The sequence below is a fragment of the Pseudorca crassidens genome, chromosome 11 (genome assembly GCF_039906515.1).
Source record: "Pseudorca crassidens isolate mPseCra1 chromosome 11, mPseCra1.hap1, whole genome shotgun sequence".
Lineage (NCBI taxonomy): Eukaryota > Metazoa > Chordata > Mammalia > Artiodactyla > Delphinidae > Pseudorca > Pseudorca crassidens.
In genome coordinates, this window is record NC_090306.1 from 22526027 (window position 1) to 22539206 (window position 13180).

At 37.9% G+C, this 13180-nt stretch overlaps 1 protein-coding gene across 12 annotated transcripts in view; it reads left to right on the forward strand.

Moving 5' to 3' along the window:
- PPFIBP1 (PPFIA binding protein 1) overlaps window positions 1–13180 on the forward strand; it is a 176410-nt gene that overhangs the window by 147660 nt on the left and 15570 nt on the right. For 6 of the 12 annotated variants that reach the window (XM_067696005.1, XM_067696004.1, XM_067696006.1 and 3 more), the window contains 6 exons: window positions 7281–7396; window positions 7989–8045; window positions 9330–9390; window positions 9719–9748; window positions 12488–12659; window positions 13137–13169. In XM_067696005.1, coding sequence (XP_067552106.1) covers window positions 7281–7396; window positions 7989–8045; window positions 9330–9390; window positions 9719–9748; window positions 12488–12659; window positions 13137–13169 — 469 coding nt within the window. The remainder of the gene's footprint in view (window positions 1–7280; window positions 7397–7988; window positions 8046–9329; window positions 9391–9718; window positions 9749–12487; window positions 12660–13136; window positions 13170–13180) is intronic. The other 6 variants (XM_067696008.1, XM_067696009.1, XM_067696016.1 and 3 more) reach the window with 2 other exon arrangements.

Here is a 13180-nt window from a genome sequence, read left to right on the forward strand (position 1 = left end):
TCTTTTTGAATTGTGATTTTCTCAGGGTATATGCCCAGTAGTGGGATTGCTGGGTCATATGGTAGTTCTATTTTTAGTTTTTTGAGGAACCTCTATACTGCTCTCCATAGTGGCTGTATCAATTTACATTCCCACCAACAGTGCAAGAGGGTTCCCTTTTCTCCACACCCTCTCCAGCATTTATTGTGTGTAGATTTTTTGATGATAGCCATTCTGACCGGTGTGAGGTGATACCTCATCGTACTTTTGATTTGCATTTCTCTAATGATTAGTGATGTTGAGCATCATTTCATGTGTTTGTTGGCAGTCTGTATATCTTCTTTTGAGAAATGTCTCTTTAGGTCTTCTGCCCATTTTTGGATTGGGTTGTTTGTTTTTTGATATTGAGCTGCATGAGCTGCTTATATATTTTGGAGATTAATCCTTTGTCAGTTGCTTCATTTGCAACTATTTTCTCCCATTCTGAGGGTTGCCTTTTTGTCTTGTTTATGGTTTCTTTTGCGGTGCAAAAGCTTTTAAGCTTCATTAGGTCCCATTTGTTTATTTTTGTTTTTATTTCCATTTTTTTAGGAGGTGGGTCAGAAAGGATCTTGCTGTGATTTGTGTCATAGAGTGTTCTGCCTATGTTTTCCTCTAAGAGTTCTATAGTGTCTGGCCTTACACTTAGGTCTTTAATCCATTTTGAGTTAATTTTTGTGTATGGTGTTAGGGAGTGTTCTAATTTCATTCTTTTACATATAGCTGCCCAGTTTTCCCAGCACCACTTATTGAAGAGGCTGTCTTTTCTCCATTGTATATTCTTGCCCCATTTATCAAAAATAAGGTGACCATATGTGCATGGGTTTATCACTGGGCTTTCTATCCTGTTGCATTGATCTATATTTCTGTTTTTGTGCCAGTACCATACTGTCTTGATTACTGTGGCGTTGTAGTATAGTCTGAAGTCATGGAGCCTGATTCCTCCAGCTCCTTTTTTTTCCCTCAAGACTGCTTTGGCTATTCAGGGTCTTTTCTGTCTCCATACAAATTATAAGATGATTTGTTCTAGTTCCGTAAAAAATGCCATTGGTAATTTGATAGGGAATGCATTGAATCTGTAGATTGCTTTGGGTAGTATAGTCATTTTCACAGCATTGATTCTTCCAATCCAAGAACATGATATATCTCTCCATCTGTTTGTATCATCTTTAATTTCTTTCATCAGTGTCTTATGGTTTTCTGCATACAGGTCTTTTGTCTCCTTTGGTAGGTTTATTCCTAGGTATTTTATTCTTTTTGTTGCAATGGTAAATGGGAGTGTTTCCTTAACTTTTGTTTCAGATTTTGCATCATTAGTGTATAGGAATGCAAGAGGTTTCTGTGCATTAATTTTGTATGCTGCTACTTTACCAAATTCATTGATTAGCTCTAGTAGTTTTCTGGCGGTATCTTTAGGATTCTCTATGTATAGTATCGTGTCATTTGCAAACAGTGACAGTTTTACTTCTTCTTTTCCAGTTTGGATTCCTTTTGTTTCTTTTTCTTCCCTGATTGCTGTGACTAAAACTTCCAAAGCTATGTTGAATAATATTGGTGAGAGTGGACAACCTTGTCTTGTTCCTGATCTTTATAGAAATGGTTTCAGTTTTTCACCATTGAGTATGATGTTAGCCGTGGGTTTGTCATATATGGCCTTTATTATGTTGAGGTAAGTTCCCTCTATGCCTACTTTCTGGAGGGTTTTTATCAAGAGTATGTGTTGAATTTTGTCGAAAGCTTTTTCTGCATCTATTGAGATGATCATATGGTTTTTTCCTTCAGTGTGTTAATATGGTTTATCATATTGATTGATTTGCATATATTGAAGAATCCTTGCATTCTGGGGTAAACCCCACTTGATCATGGTATATGATCCTTTTAATGTGCTGTTGGATTCTGTTTGCTAGTATTTTGTTGAGGATTTTGGCATCTGTGTTCATCAGTGATATTGGCCTGGAGTTTTCTTTTTTTGTGGCATCTTTGTCTGGTTTTGGTATCAGGGTGATGGTGGCCTCGTGGAATGAGTTTGGGAGTGTTCCTCCCTCTGCTATATTTTGGAAGAGTTTGAGAAGGATAGCTGTTAGCTCTTCTCTAAATGTTTGATAGAATTTGCCTGTGAAGCCATCTCGTGCTGGGGTTTTGTTTGTTGGAAGATTTTTAATCACAGTTTCAATTTCAGTGCTTGTGATTGGTCTGTTTAAATTTTCTATTTCTTCCTGGTTCAGTCTCAGAAAGTTGTGCTTTTCTAAGAATTTGTCCATTTCTTCCAGGCCGTCCATTTTATTGGCATGTAGTTGCTTGTAGTAATCTCTCATGATCCTTTGTATTTCTGCAATATCAGTTGTTACTTCTCCTTTTTCGTGTTGAATTCTATTGATTTGAGTCTTCTCCCTTTTTTTCTTGATGAGTCTGGCTAATGGTTTATCAATTTTGTTTATCTTCTCAAAGAACCAGCTTTTAGTTTTATTGATCTTTGCTATCATTTCCTTCGTTTCTTTTCATTTATTTCTGATCTGATCTTTATGATTTCTTTCCTTCTGCTAACTTTGGGATTTTTTTGGTTCTTTCTCTAATTGCTTTAAGTGTAAGGTTAGGTGTTTTATTTGAGTTGTTTCTTGTTTCTTGAGATAGGATTATTTTGCTATAAACTTCCCTCTTAGAACTGCTTTTGCTGCATCCCACAGGTTTTGAGTTGTCATGTTTTTATTGTCATTTGTTTCTAGATATTTTTTGGTTTCCTCTTTGATTTTTTCAGTGATTATTTAGTAGTGTATTGTTTAGCCTCCATGTATTTGTATTTTTTACAGATTCTTTCCTGTAATTGATATCTAGTCTCATAGCATTGTGGTCGGAAAAGATACTTGATATGATTTCAATTTTCTTAAATTTACCAAGCCTTGATTTGTGATCCAAGATATGATCTAGCCTTGAGAATGTTCCATGAGCACTTGAGAAGAAAGTGTAATCTGCTGGTTTTGGATGGATTATCGTATAAATATCAATTAAATCCATCTTGTTTAATGTATCATTTAAAGCTTGTATTTCCTTATTTATTTTCTGTCTGGATGATCTGTCCATTGGTGAAAGTGGGGTGTTAAAGTCCCCTACTATGAATGTGTTACTGTCGATTTCCCCTTTTATGGCTGTTAGCATTTGCCTTATGTATTGAGGTGCTTCCTATGTTGGGTGCATAAATATTTACAATTGTTATCTCTTCTTCTTGGATTGATCCCTTGATCATTATGTAGTGTCCTTCTTTGTCTCTTGTAATAGTCTTTATTTTAATGTCTATTTTGTCTGATATGAGAATTGGTACTCCAGCTTTCTTTTGATTTCCATTTGCATGGCATATCTGTCTTCCATCCCCTCACTTTCAGTCTGTATGTGTCCCTAGGTCTGAAGTGGGTCTCTTGTAGATAGCATATGTACAGGTCTTGTTTTTGTATCCATTCAGCCAGTTTATGTCTTTTGGTTGGAGCATTTAATCCATTTACATTTAAGGTAGTTATCGATATGTATGTTCCTATTAGCATTTTCTTAATTGTTTTGGGTTTGTTATTGTAAGGCTTTTCCTTCTCTTGTGTGTCCTGCCTAGAGAAGTTCCTTTAGCATTTGTCGTAGAGCTGGTTTGGTGGTGCTGAATCATGTTAGCTTTTGCTTATCTGTAAAGGTTTTGATTTCTCCGTCGAATCTGAATGAGGTCCTTGCTGGGTACAGTAATCTTAGTTGTAGGTTTTTCCCTTTCATCACTTTAAATATGTCCTGCCACTCCCTTCTGGCTTGCAGAGTTTCTGCTGAAAGGTCAGCTGTTAACCTTATGGGGATTCCCTTGTGTGTTAATTGTTGCTTTTCCCTTGCTGCTTTTAGTATTTTTTCTTTATATTTAATTTTTGATAGTTTGATTAATATGTGTCTTGGCGTTTTTCTCCTTGGATTTCTCCTGTATGGTACTCTGCGCTTTCTGGACTTGATTGACTATTTCTTTACCCATATTAGGGACGTTTTCAACTATAATCTCTTCAGATATTTTCTCAGTCCCTTTTTTTTCTCTTCTTCTTCTGGGACCCCTATATTTCAAATGTTGGTGCATTTAATGTTATCCCAGAGGTCTCTGAGATTGTCCTCAATTCTTTTCTTTCTTTTTTCTTTATTCTGCTCTGTGGTAGTTATTTCCACTATTTTATCTTCCAGGTCACTTATCCATTCTTCTGCCTCAGTTATTCTGCTATTGATTCCTTTTAAAGAATTTTTAATTTCATTTATTGTGTTGTTCATCATTGTTTCTTTGCTCTTTAGTTACTTCTAGTTCTTACTATTAACTTTCTTTGCTCTTTATCTTCTAGGCCCTTGTTAAACGTTTCTTGTATTTTCTCCATTCTATTTCCAAGATTTTGGATCATCTTTACTATCATTATTCTGAATTCTTTTTCAGGTAGACTGCCTATTTCCTCTTCATTTGTTTGGTCTGGTGAGTTTTTACCTTGCTCCTTCATCTGCTGTGTATTTCTCTGTCTTCTCATTTTGCTTAACTTACTGTGTTTGGGGTCTCCGTTTCACAGGCTGCATGTTCGTAGTTCCCATTGTTTCTGATGTCTGCTCCCAGTGGGTAAGGTTGATTCAGTGGGTTGTGTAGGCTTCCTGGTGGAGGGGACTGGTGCCTGTGTTCTGGTGGACGAGGCTGGATCTTTTCTTTCTGGTGGGCAGGCCCACGTCTGATGGTGTGTTTTGGGGTGACTGTGAACTTATTATGATTTTAGGCAGCCTCTCTGCTAATGGGTGGGGTTGTGTTCCTGTCTTGCTAGTTGTTTGGCATGGGGTGTCCAGCACTGTTGCTTGCTGGCTGTTGAGTGGAGCTGGGTCTTTGTGTTGAGATGGAGATCTCTGGGAGAGCTTTTGCTGCTTGGTATTACATGGGGCCGGGAGGTCTCTGGTGGACCAGTGTCCTGAACTCGGCTCTCCCACCTCAGAGGCTCAGGCCTGACACCCAGCCAGAGCACCAAGACCCTGTCAGCCACACGGTCTCTCTTCAGAAGACAGGGCTGGACCTTGAGAGAGACAGAAGACTTGGAAGTGTGTGGGTGGTACCTGCAGTCAAAAGTCCTCAGTTCCAGTGCTGACTTTCCTGCTAACCAGGTCTTTGGCTTCTGTTTCTTTATCTGCTAGCGTTGGAGGGTCTCCTGCAGAGGCAGGGGGTGGCTGTGGCTCACCATCAGAAATCCCCTCATTGGTAAATATTTATACTGAAAGAAAAAAATAATGTATGGTAGCCAAGGCATGTGCTACATTTATAGAAAGAGGCTGCTTTTACATAGGAGACACCTAGATAATCTCATATCCTTACCAAAAGAAGTCTGCTATGTGAATTGTAGTTTAATCACAGATTTTTAGTTTGGAATAAGAATGATTTGAGGAGGACTGAGGGTGTTCAGCCACATTTTAAAAGAAAAGCCAGGAGGGTGATTTGCGCATGGAGTGAAAGCCCTAAAGTGTGAAAGGAAATGAAGAGAATGGGTCAGTCTGCTAGTGTAGCTATTTTTCCCTGTGATTAGGAACCCTAGGAAGTACGTGCACTTCAGGAAACGGGGATGGTGCCTAAATAAATTGCCCAGGGTGAATCGTAAAGATTCAAACTGAAAAAATTGATAGTGAAGTAATCTATTTTATAATAATACAACTTGTTAAGGAACAAAATTCAACTGAGTAAATTTTAAAGATCTTGTTGGCTTTATTCAGCGATTCATGAATCCAGCAGCATCCCCTTGACTTTTTAGGTGGAAGGGAGCAGGAACAGCGAAGTCTTACTTGGCATTTGCTGATTGGTTAAAGCCGGGTTATTTCCTTACATGGAGCAAAGAGAGGTGTTGGGGCCCAGCCAGGTAACTTGTGCTGAGCAGGAAGTGCTGACTGGTTGGCCGAGGCCTTCCTTTTCTGGGAGAGCCAAGCAGAGAAAATTGAGTTATTTTCAGGCTTGCTAACATGGGGCTTAGCATGAGTGACTCCATCTTGTGCCCAGTCTGGTTACTTTAACAGACTGCACATTTTATAACCTTTTATAGTATCACAGGGTGAGAATACCACTCAGTAACTGAAACAAAAATCACAAAGCTGAATTTATTGCTTATTTAAGTAAGTGAGCTTTGCTGGTCAAGGACATTCTCTTTGAGTGGGTCATATGGAGGGTTTTTAGGATGCTAGGAACTCAGGGGTTGGGCTTTCAGAGGCAGGAGTGAGTTGACGGCAGCTGTGTGTGGTTGTGAAGGCGAGACTGTTGTTGACTGGTTGGCACTCAGAAGTGTGTTCCTGGTGTGAGTCCCTACCTGACTAGCTGACTCGCAGAAGCCAAGAGCTATCTCAGATTGGTTGACTTGCAGAAGTGAGTTCACTCATTTTTCTACTGGAATATTTTTTGAAGTGTTTCATTTATTGCTTCGTGGAGTGGCTCACAATCTCACTCCTCTCTGGTTGTCAGAAATGACTGAAAACCAGTGTTTAGAAATCCTTTGACCAAATCCATCCTTAGGATATACAAAGCATTTCTGGGGGGAAATGTATTATGTTTTTTTGTTGTTTTTGCTATAATATTGTTACTATTAATCAACGTGGTTTAAGTAGTGTAGCCACAAAGTCTACTATAATTTGTTTTAATTACACCTTTTGTCAATTCTGTTCATCAAAGTTAGTCAGCTTGTTCACATATAGAATAATAATTAACTGGCTTGACCAATGTTCTGTATTACACTAATAGTAGAAATTAAAATGGAAATAATGCTTTGTTTACGAAGCTCTTTAACCAAATCTCATCTAAAATCATTGCAACCCTGTAAGGTAGGCATTGTCACTGTCATTTTACAGAGGAGAAAACTGACTTGCCTAGGTTTAAGGCAGTTAAGTGATTGCCTAAGGTCAAGGTCACTTAGGCAAGTGTGTCAAGGCCAAGATTTCAACTGGGGCTTAAAGCTGTTAGATTTTACTATTAACTTACTTAATGGTATTTATTATGTCTTATTCTCAATATTCGGTGTCTTCTTCAGAAGCAAGTTCAAAAATTACTTTCTTCTAGAATGTTTTCTCTGATTAACATTTACAGATGTTTATATCCTGAAACCATTTTATAAATATAAGAATAGAGTTCTAAACACAGGTGTATGAAATTTTAGCCACAAATAGACCACTTAATTGTCTTATTTATTTTTTGTTACTCTGTGGCTTGTGTTTTGTTTGTTTGTTGGATTGATTTTTGGCCTTTTATTATTATATTACAGTTCCACACCAGCATCTTGCAAGTTTCAATCCCTTCATTATTGCCAGCATCTAAAGGCTTGGAAACTTCTGAAAAAGCGAAATTACCTCCTAAGCCAGAGACTTCATTTGAGGAGAAGTATATGTCGTTTATGATCTAACACCACGATATAAATACCCAGAAAAGTAGATCCACCAAAAGCAGGGCTGCACTGCATTTATTTTCAGACATAATCTTTTACCCAGAGAAGCAAGAAATAGCAAGACTTGTACCAGGGAACCCCATGCAGTTCTGTATTATTAAAATAGAAGGTGTGAAGTGGGAAGTAACTGGAGATGAGGCTGGGGAGGTGTGCTGATTAGGTTAGAGAGGGATTTTAGGGAACTTGGATTTTATATCCTAGGTCATAGGTGGCCATCAAAGGATTGCAAGCAGAATAGAGGCAGTCATGTATGTGCCTGAGGCTGTTTGGAAGACGCTGTGTAGGAGACAGGAGAGGGATACAGTAGTTCCTCTGTAGGCAAATAGAATTTGGGGGGACCATCTTCCCAAATTAATTGCCTAATCTTACAATTAGATCAAGTAAAATTAAATAGAATATCAAAAAATAGAGAAATAACTGTCCTTGCATAGTTTTTTGTTTTTGACAGTTCTGTTCAGTTGGAATATGTATGGTCTTTTTTTTTTTTTTCATGAAGCTCATAAATACCTTTTTTCTTTAATATTTTAGTGATGGAAAACTAATCCTTGGTTCTGCTGTTGAAACTCAACTATGCGATAGTCTTTCGTAAGTTCTGTTTTATCGAATGTAAAAAAAATATGATTGATGCTTGGGAAAGAGGAAGCTTCTGTTACACTAACAATGACTAGTATTAAAAGCAAATGACTCTGAGGCATGAATGAACTAATGCAGCCGTAATGATCGGGTCGGGGGGCGTGGAGTGGGGTTTGGAAAGTAACACATCAACACTGGCTCTTTTACCATTTTCTCGTGCCAGGTTTCTGCCATCGTAGCCTTTCTTCATCAGTTTTCATTTGAAGTTCAGTGCTTTTAATTTCATTTTTGTACTGACTTATATTCTGGATATAAGTGTATCAGAAAAGCATCGCAGAGAATGATGCGATGGCTGGCAAGGCTGCCATGGTTTTTCGCACTTTCAACTTAATAAGCTGACCTAATAGCTAAGTTTATCCAAGTTAATGTCTGTATTACATTAGGAAAATCTGTTTTCAGAGCAGTACTCCAAGTTGAGATCTTTTCTTTGCTCTCCATTATCTTTTACTGTATTTGGTAGTCGACATTTCTAGCAACTTATTTACACATAAATACATGAGAAATGCCTTGTAAAGGTTTTGTTGGTGTAGTATATTATTCTGTGTCTTAGAGCAAAGATGTTACTTTTTTCCCTCTGTTTTTAAACTGGTCACGTACTCCTGCCTTCAGTTTTTGAGTAACACCAGCTCCGTATAATTGAATGCTACTTATGTGAAAGAGAAAGGCTGTCCAGATGTTCACACTGTCACTTGGCCTTTACTAGGATTGTAAGTGAGTTATTATAGGCAACAATAGGGGTTCCTCTATGATGCTTGATTAGAACTGTAAAATGAAGTGCTTTGCCGGACGCAGAAAATTGATTCCTTTGTAAATTGGAAAGTAAAACGTCTGTCCTGTATTTTCATCAGGAGGATTATATATAAAAAGTACACGAATATTTTAAAAGTCCTTGGTGTGAATGTGTATTTGCAACGGATACGCCACTAGTCCATGGAAAACACTGGTTTATTTTCAAATATTTACATCACAGGATAGTCCTAAGTGTTTTTCCAGCTATTCTGACATGTGCGGAACATTTAGAGTTATTGGCAGGGCCGTTAACCACCCCTGCTTTTAAAAGAACTGAACATTATAATTTAGTTAAGCACATAAGTGACTGCCTAAATCCAGATTTTCTTTTATATCCAGGTTTCCACTCACATACAATCTTAGTTTCTTTCCCAGGCATTCTACTTAGAAACAGGGACACCAGAGCCACTTATTATTAATGATAATTGTTATTATTGTTATTTTTAGAACTTCAAGTCTGCAAAAGTCTAGCAGCCTGGGCAATCTGAAGAAAGAGTCATCAGACGGGGTTGGTCCTGTGTTTTTTTCTGTCTGTTACCCTGAGAAGAAAACATTTAGGAATCTTCATCTTTTCCTGTTTGTGGTTTCAATAATGGAAAATTATTAGATAGCATAGTTAATGATAAATATTAAGAAATATGAGTATAAAAGATTGAAAGTAAAGCCCAAAGTGGAGACTTTAATAAAACATTGTAGGAAATAAATGAAGGTGAGATTTTGTACCTTAGGAATAGATGTAAATTGATTTTAATTTGTTGAATTATATATATGTGAGAAATTCTGACTAGATAAAGGATTCCTATAACAATCTTAAATACTGTTGTTGTTTTGAACAGGAAAAGGAGTCTATTCTGAAGCCTTCAGAGGTAATTTTTATGTCCAGATTACAATGTAAAAATATTTGGGAGTTCTAATATACATAGTAGACTTCTTAATACATAATACATAAGACTGCTTAATACGTGATACGTAAGACTGCTTACATGTCTCCAATAAACCAAAACTCTCAGAATCTGCAAAACATGCCAAATGAATGAAGCCCAACACAAAAGATCACATATGACATGAATCCATCTATGTGAAATACTAGAATAAGTAAATCCGCAGAGATAGAACACAGACTGATGGTTGCCAGAGGTTGGCAAGAGAGGAGTGGGGAGAAACTGCTTAGTGAGTAAGTTTTATTTTAGAATGATGGAAATGTTTTGGAACTAGATAGAGGTGTTGGTTACACAACACTGAATGTGATAAATGCCACAGAATTACTCACTTTAAAATAGTTACTTTTGGGGCTTCCCTGGTGGCGCAGTGGTTGGGAATCTGCCTGCTAATGCAGGGGACGCTGGTTCGAGCCTTGGTCTGGGAAGATCCCACATGCCGTGGAGCAACTAGGCCTGTGAGCCACAACTACTGAGCCTGCACGTCTGGAGCCTGTGCTCCGCAATAAGAGAGGCCGCGATAGTGAGAGGCCCGTGCACTGCGATGAAGAGTGGCCCCCGCTTGCCACAACTAGAGAAAGCCCTCGCACAGAAACGAAGACCCAACACAGCCAAAAATAAATAAATAAACAAATGTGGGGTTTAAAAAAAAAAAAGGGAAAAAGAATATTAAAATAGTTACTTTTATGTTATATGACTTTCACCTCAGTAAGTTATTGAAAAAAACAAAGCCCCAAACTCTCATTCACGCTATTTGATGATCATAATGACCATACCCGGCCTTCCTTAGACTTCACAGAAAGCCCTTCTTAGAAAGATCACCAGCTGTTTATTTTATATAGCCACTGTCCATCTACAGCTAACATTCTGGTATTTTTAAACGCATCATCGGCATGGGCTCTGGTTCTTCTTTCGTCTGATTTTCGGTCATTAACCTTGCACAGGTCACAGTCCGGTAGACATACTATCCCCAGATGCAGACCCTTGACTGTTGGCTCTTAGTGCCTTGAGTCGCGATATAGATATAACTGACGAAACACAGACAGTGGACACAGCTGTAATTCAAGCCGTTGTTCTTTTTGTCTTGCTAATTCAATAAGTGGTGTGAAATGATTTTGGCATCAGCATTAAGACATAGATAACAGTACCACTGCATTGTGGCATTTGTACATTTTTAGTTACTATGAATGGTAGATACATAGAGGAAAATAACCACCTTAAAAGCCCGTATCCCCTCACCCTTCTCTCCACTTCTGCAAAAAAGAAAGAGAGGACAAGAGATGTTCAAGAAATGAGAACATGCAAACAAAAGAATCCTTGGATAGCACTAAAACAATATAAGAGACCATGTTACTATAACTGCCAATTCAAATAACCAAAAAGCTCAAAAATAAGCTACAGGCATACCTCGGAGATATTGCAGGTGCAGGTCCAGGCCACCATAATAATGCAAATATTGCAATAAAATAAATGTTGCAGTAAAGTGAGTCACACAAAGTTTTTGGTTTCCCAGTGCATATAAAATTTATGTTTACACTATACTGTAGTCTGTGACATCTGCGGTAGCAGTATGTGTAAAAAAAGGCAATGTACATACCTTCATTAAAAAGTGCTTTATTGCTGAAAAATGCTAACTCTCATCTGAGCCTTAAGCAAGTTGTAATCTTTTTGCAATAGTAACATCAAAAGTCATGTCACAGATCTCCATATAATAATAATGAAAAAGTTTGAAATATTGTGAGAATTACCAAAATGTGACATAGGGACACAAAATGAGCAAAAGCTCTTGGAAAAATGGCACCAGTGCAGGGTTGCCACAAACTTTCAGTTTGTAAAAACACAATATCTACGAGGCACAATAAAGCGAGGTGCAATAAAATGAGGTATGCCTGTATTTAAAAATCACAATTGAAGTTCTTGAAAACGATCCTGAGATATTGTAAAGATCTGAAGTGGCTTCTGAATCCATCAAGAAAAATTTAATTTTAGTGGGTTTAGTTAAGCGTATCTGAACGTATCACAGTCTTTGAAACTGGTGATCCATGTTTGGTAACTCACAGTCAAGATGTGAATATAACCCAGAATCCTGTTTCAAAAAATACATATTTTAAACAGTTGCTGATTTTGCTTTCATTTTATTATTAATTCTTTGAGAGGAATATTTAAAATAACTGGAGTAGAAACTCTTTATACTGCTTGTATAGAAGCTTGGGACTAATGCCTACTTTATAGAATAATTACATTGTATTGGGCTTCTACCGATGTAGTTATAAAGACTGAGAACTATATCATAGCCAAATCTTTGTCATAAATGATAGAAAAGTAGGAAATCTACTGCTAGTTACATAATATTTTATCTCCATGTCTATGAGGCAAATAAAATGAAAATAAAATTTGAGAATGTCTAAATCTGTCCTAAATATTTAAAGCCCTAAATACATAGATTAAGATCCGTGATGAACATGTCTTTGTTGTTGTTCCTTAAGTAGCTTTCAGAACTGACCTTTTTTAACTTCTAACAAGGCATGTGACATTCGTAATCAATTTGTTAGTTCAGTTATTCTTTTAATAAAATCATGTGTGTAACATATTTAGTACTGTGCCGGGCATGTCCTAATAATGATGCACGTTCGTGCTGTGTCACATTTATTATCACTTTTCTTTCAGGCTAAAGCTCTGGTAGAAAGTAGCCCATTTGGGAGCCTCCCTCACAAAGCTCCGGGACATGATGCCTCTGTGGATGACAGTCCCTTTGGCACTCGAAAAACCAGATCTTCCTTTGGTCGCGGCTTTTTTAAAATCAAAAGTAACAAGAGGACAGCAAGTGCGCCAAACTTGGGTATGTGTGGCCAAAATGCCTTTGCCTTAATTCTTCCAGAATGAGGAAAAGATCTATCTTTTCCCTTATTCATCTATTTGTACATTTCTCTTTCTCAGAAATGACGGTGAATGACTTGGGGGAAAAGTTAGCAAAAAATGCTTCCATGGGCTTAATTCAGAGGTAAAGATAGTGTGGACTTTCTCACCCTGCTCTCTGTTCTGGGTGTAAACGTAGAGGAAAGACCAAAAACCGTGATTCTCTCTGACGTCATTACAAGCAGTTTCCCATCTGTTCCGAAAGAGGATAAAATTAACCCCATATTGACACTGCTAATGGAGTCTGTGTGTAGCGTCGGAAGCACAGTGCGGTGCCCGCCCGCCCTCCCACTGTGTGTATTTTATGAGTAGGAGTTTGATCTGTGTCTCATTTTGTCACTCCCCTGTGTTCTCTCCATTGGGCTGCGTGTGATTGTGTGCGTTGTTGGGATTTCTGAAGACCGTAAGCGAAGCGCCAGTGCGCCCACCTTAGGTACCGTACAC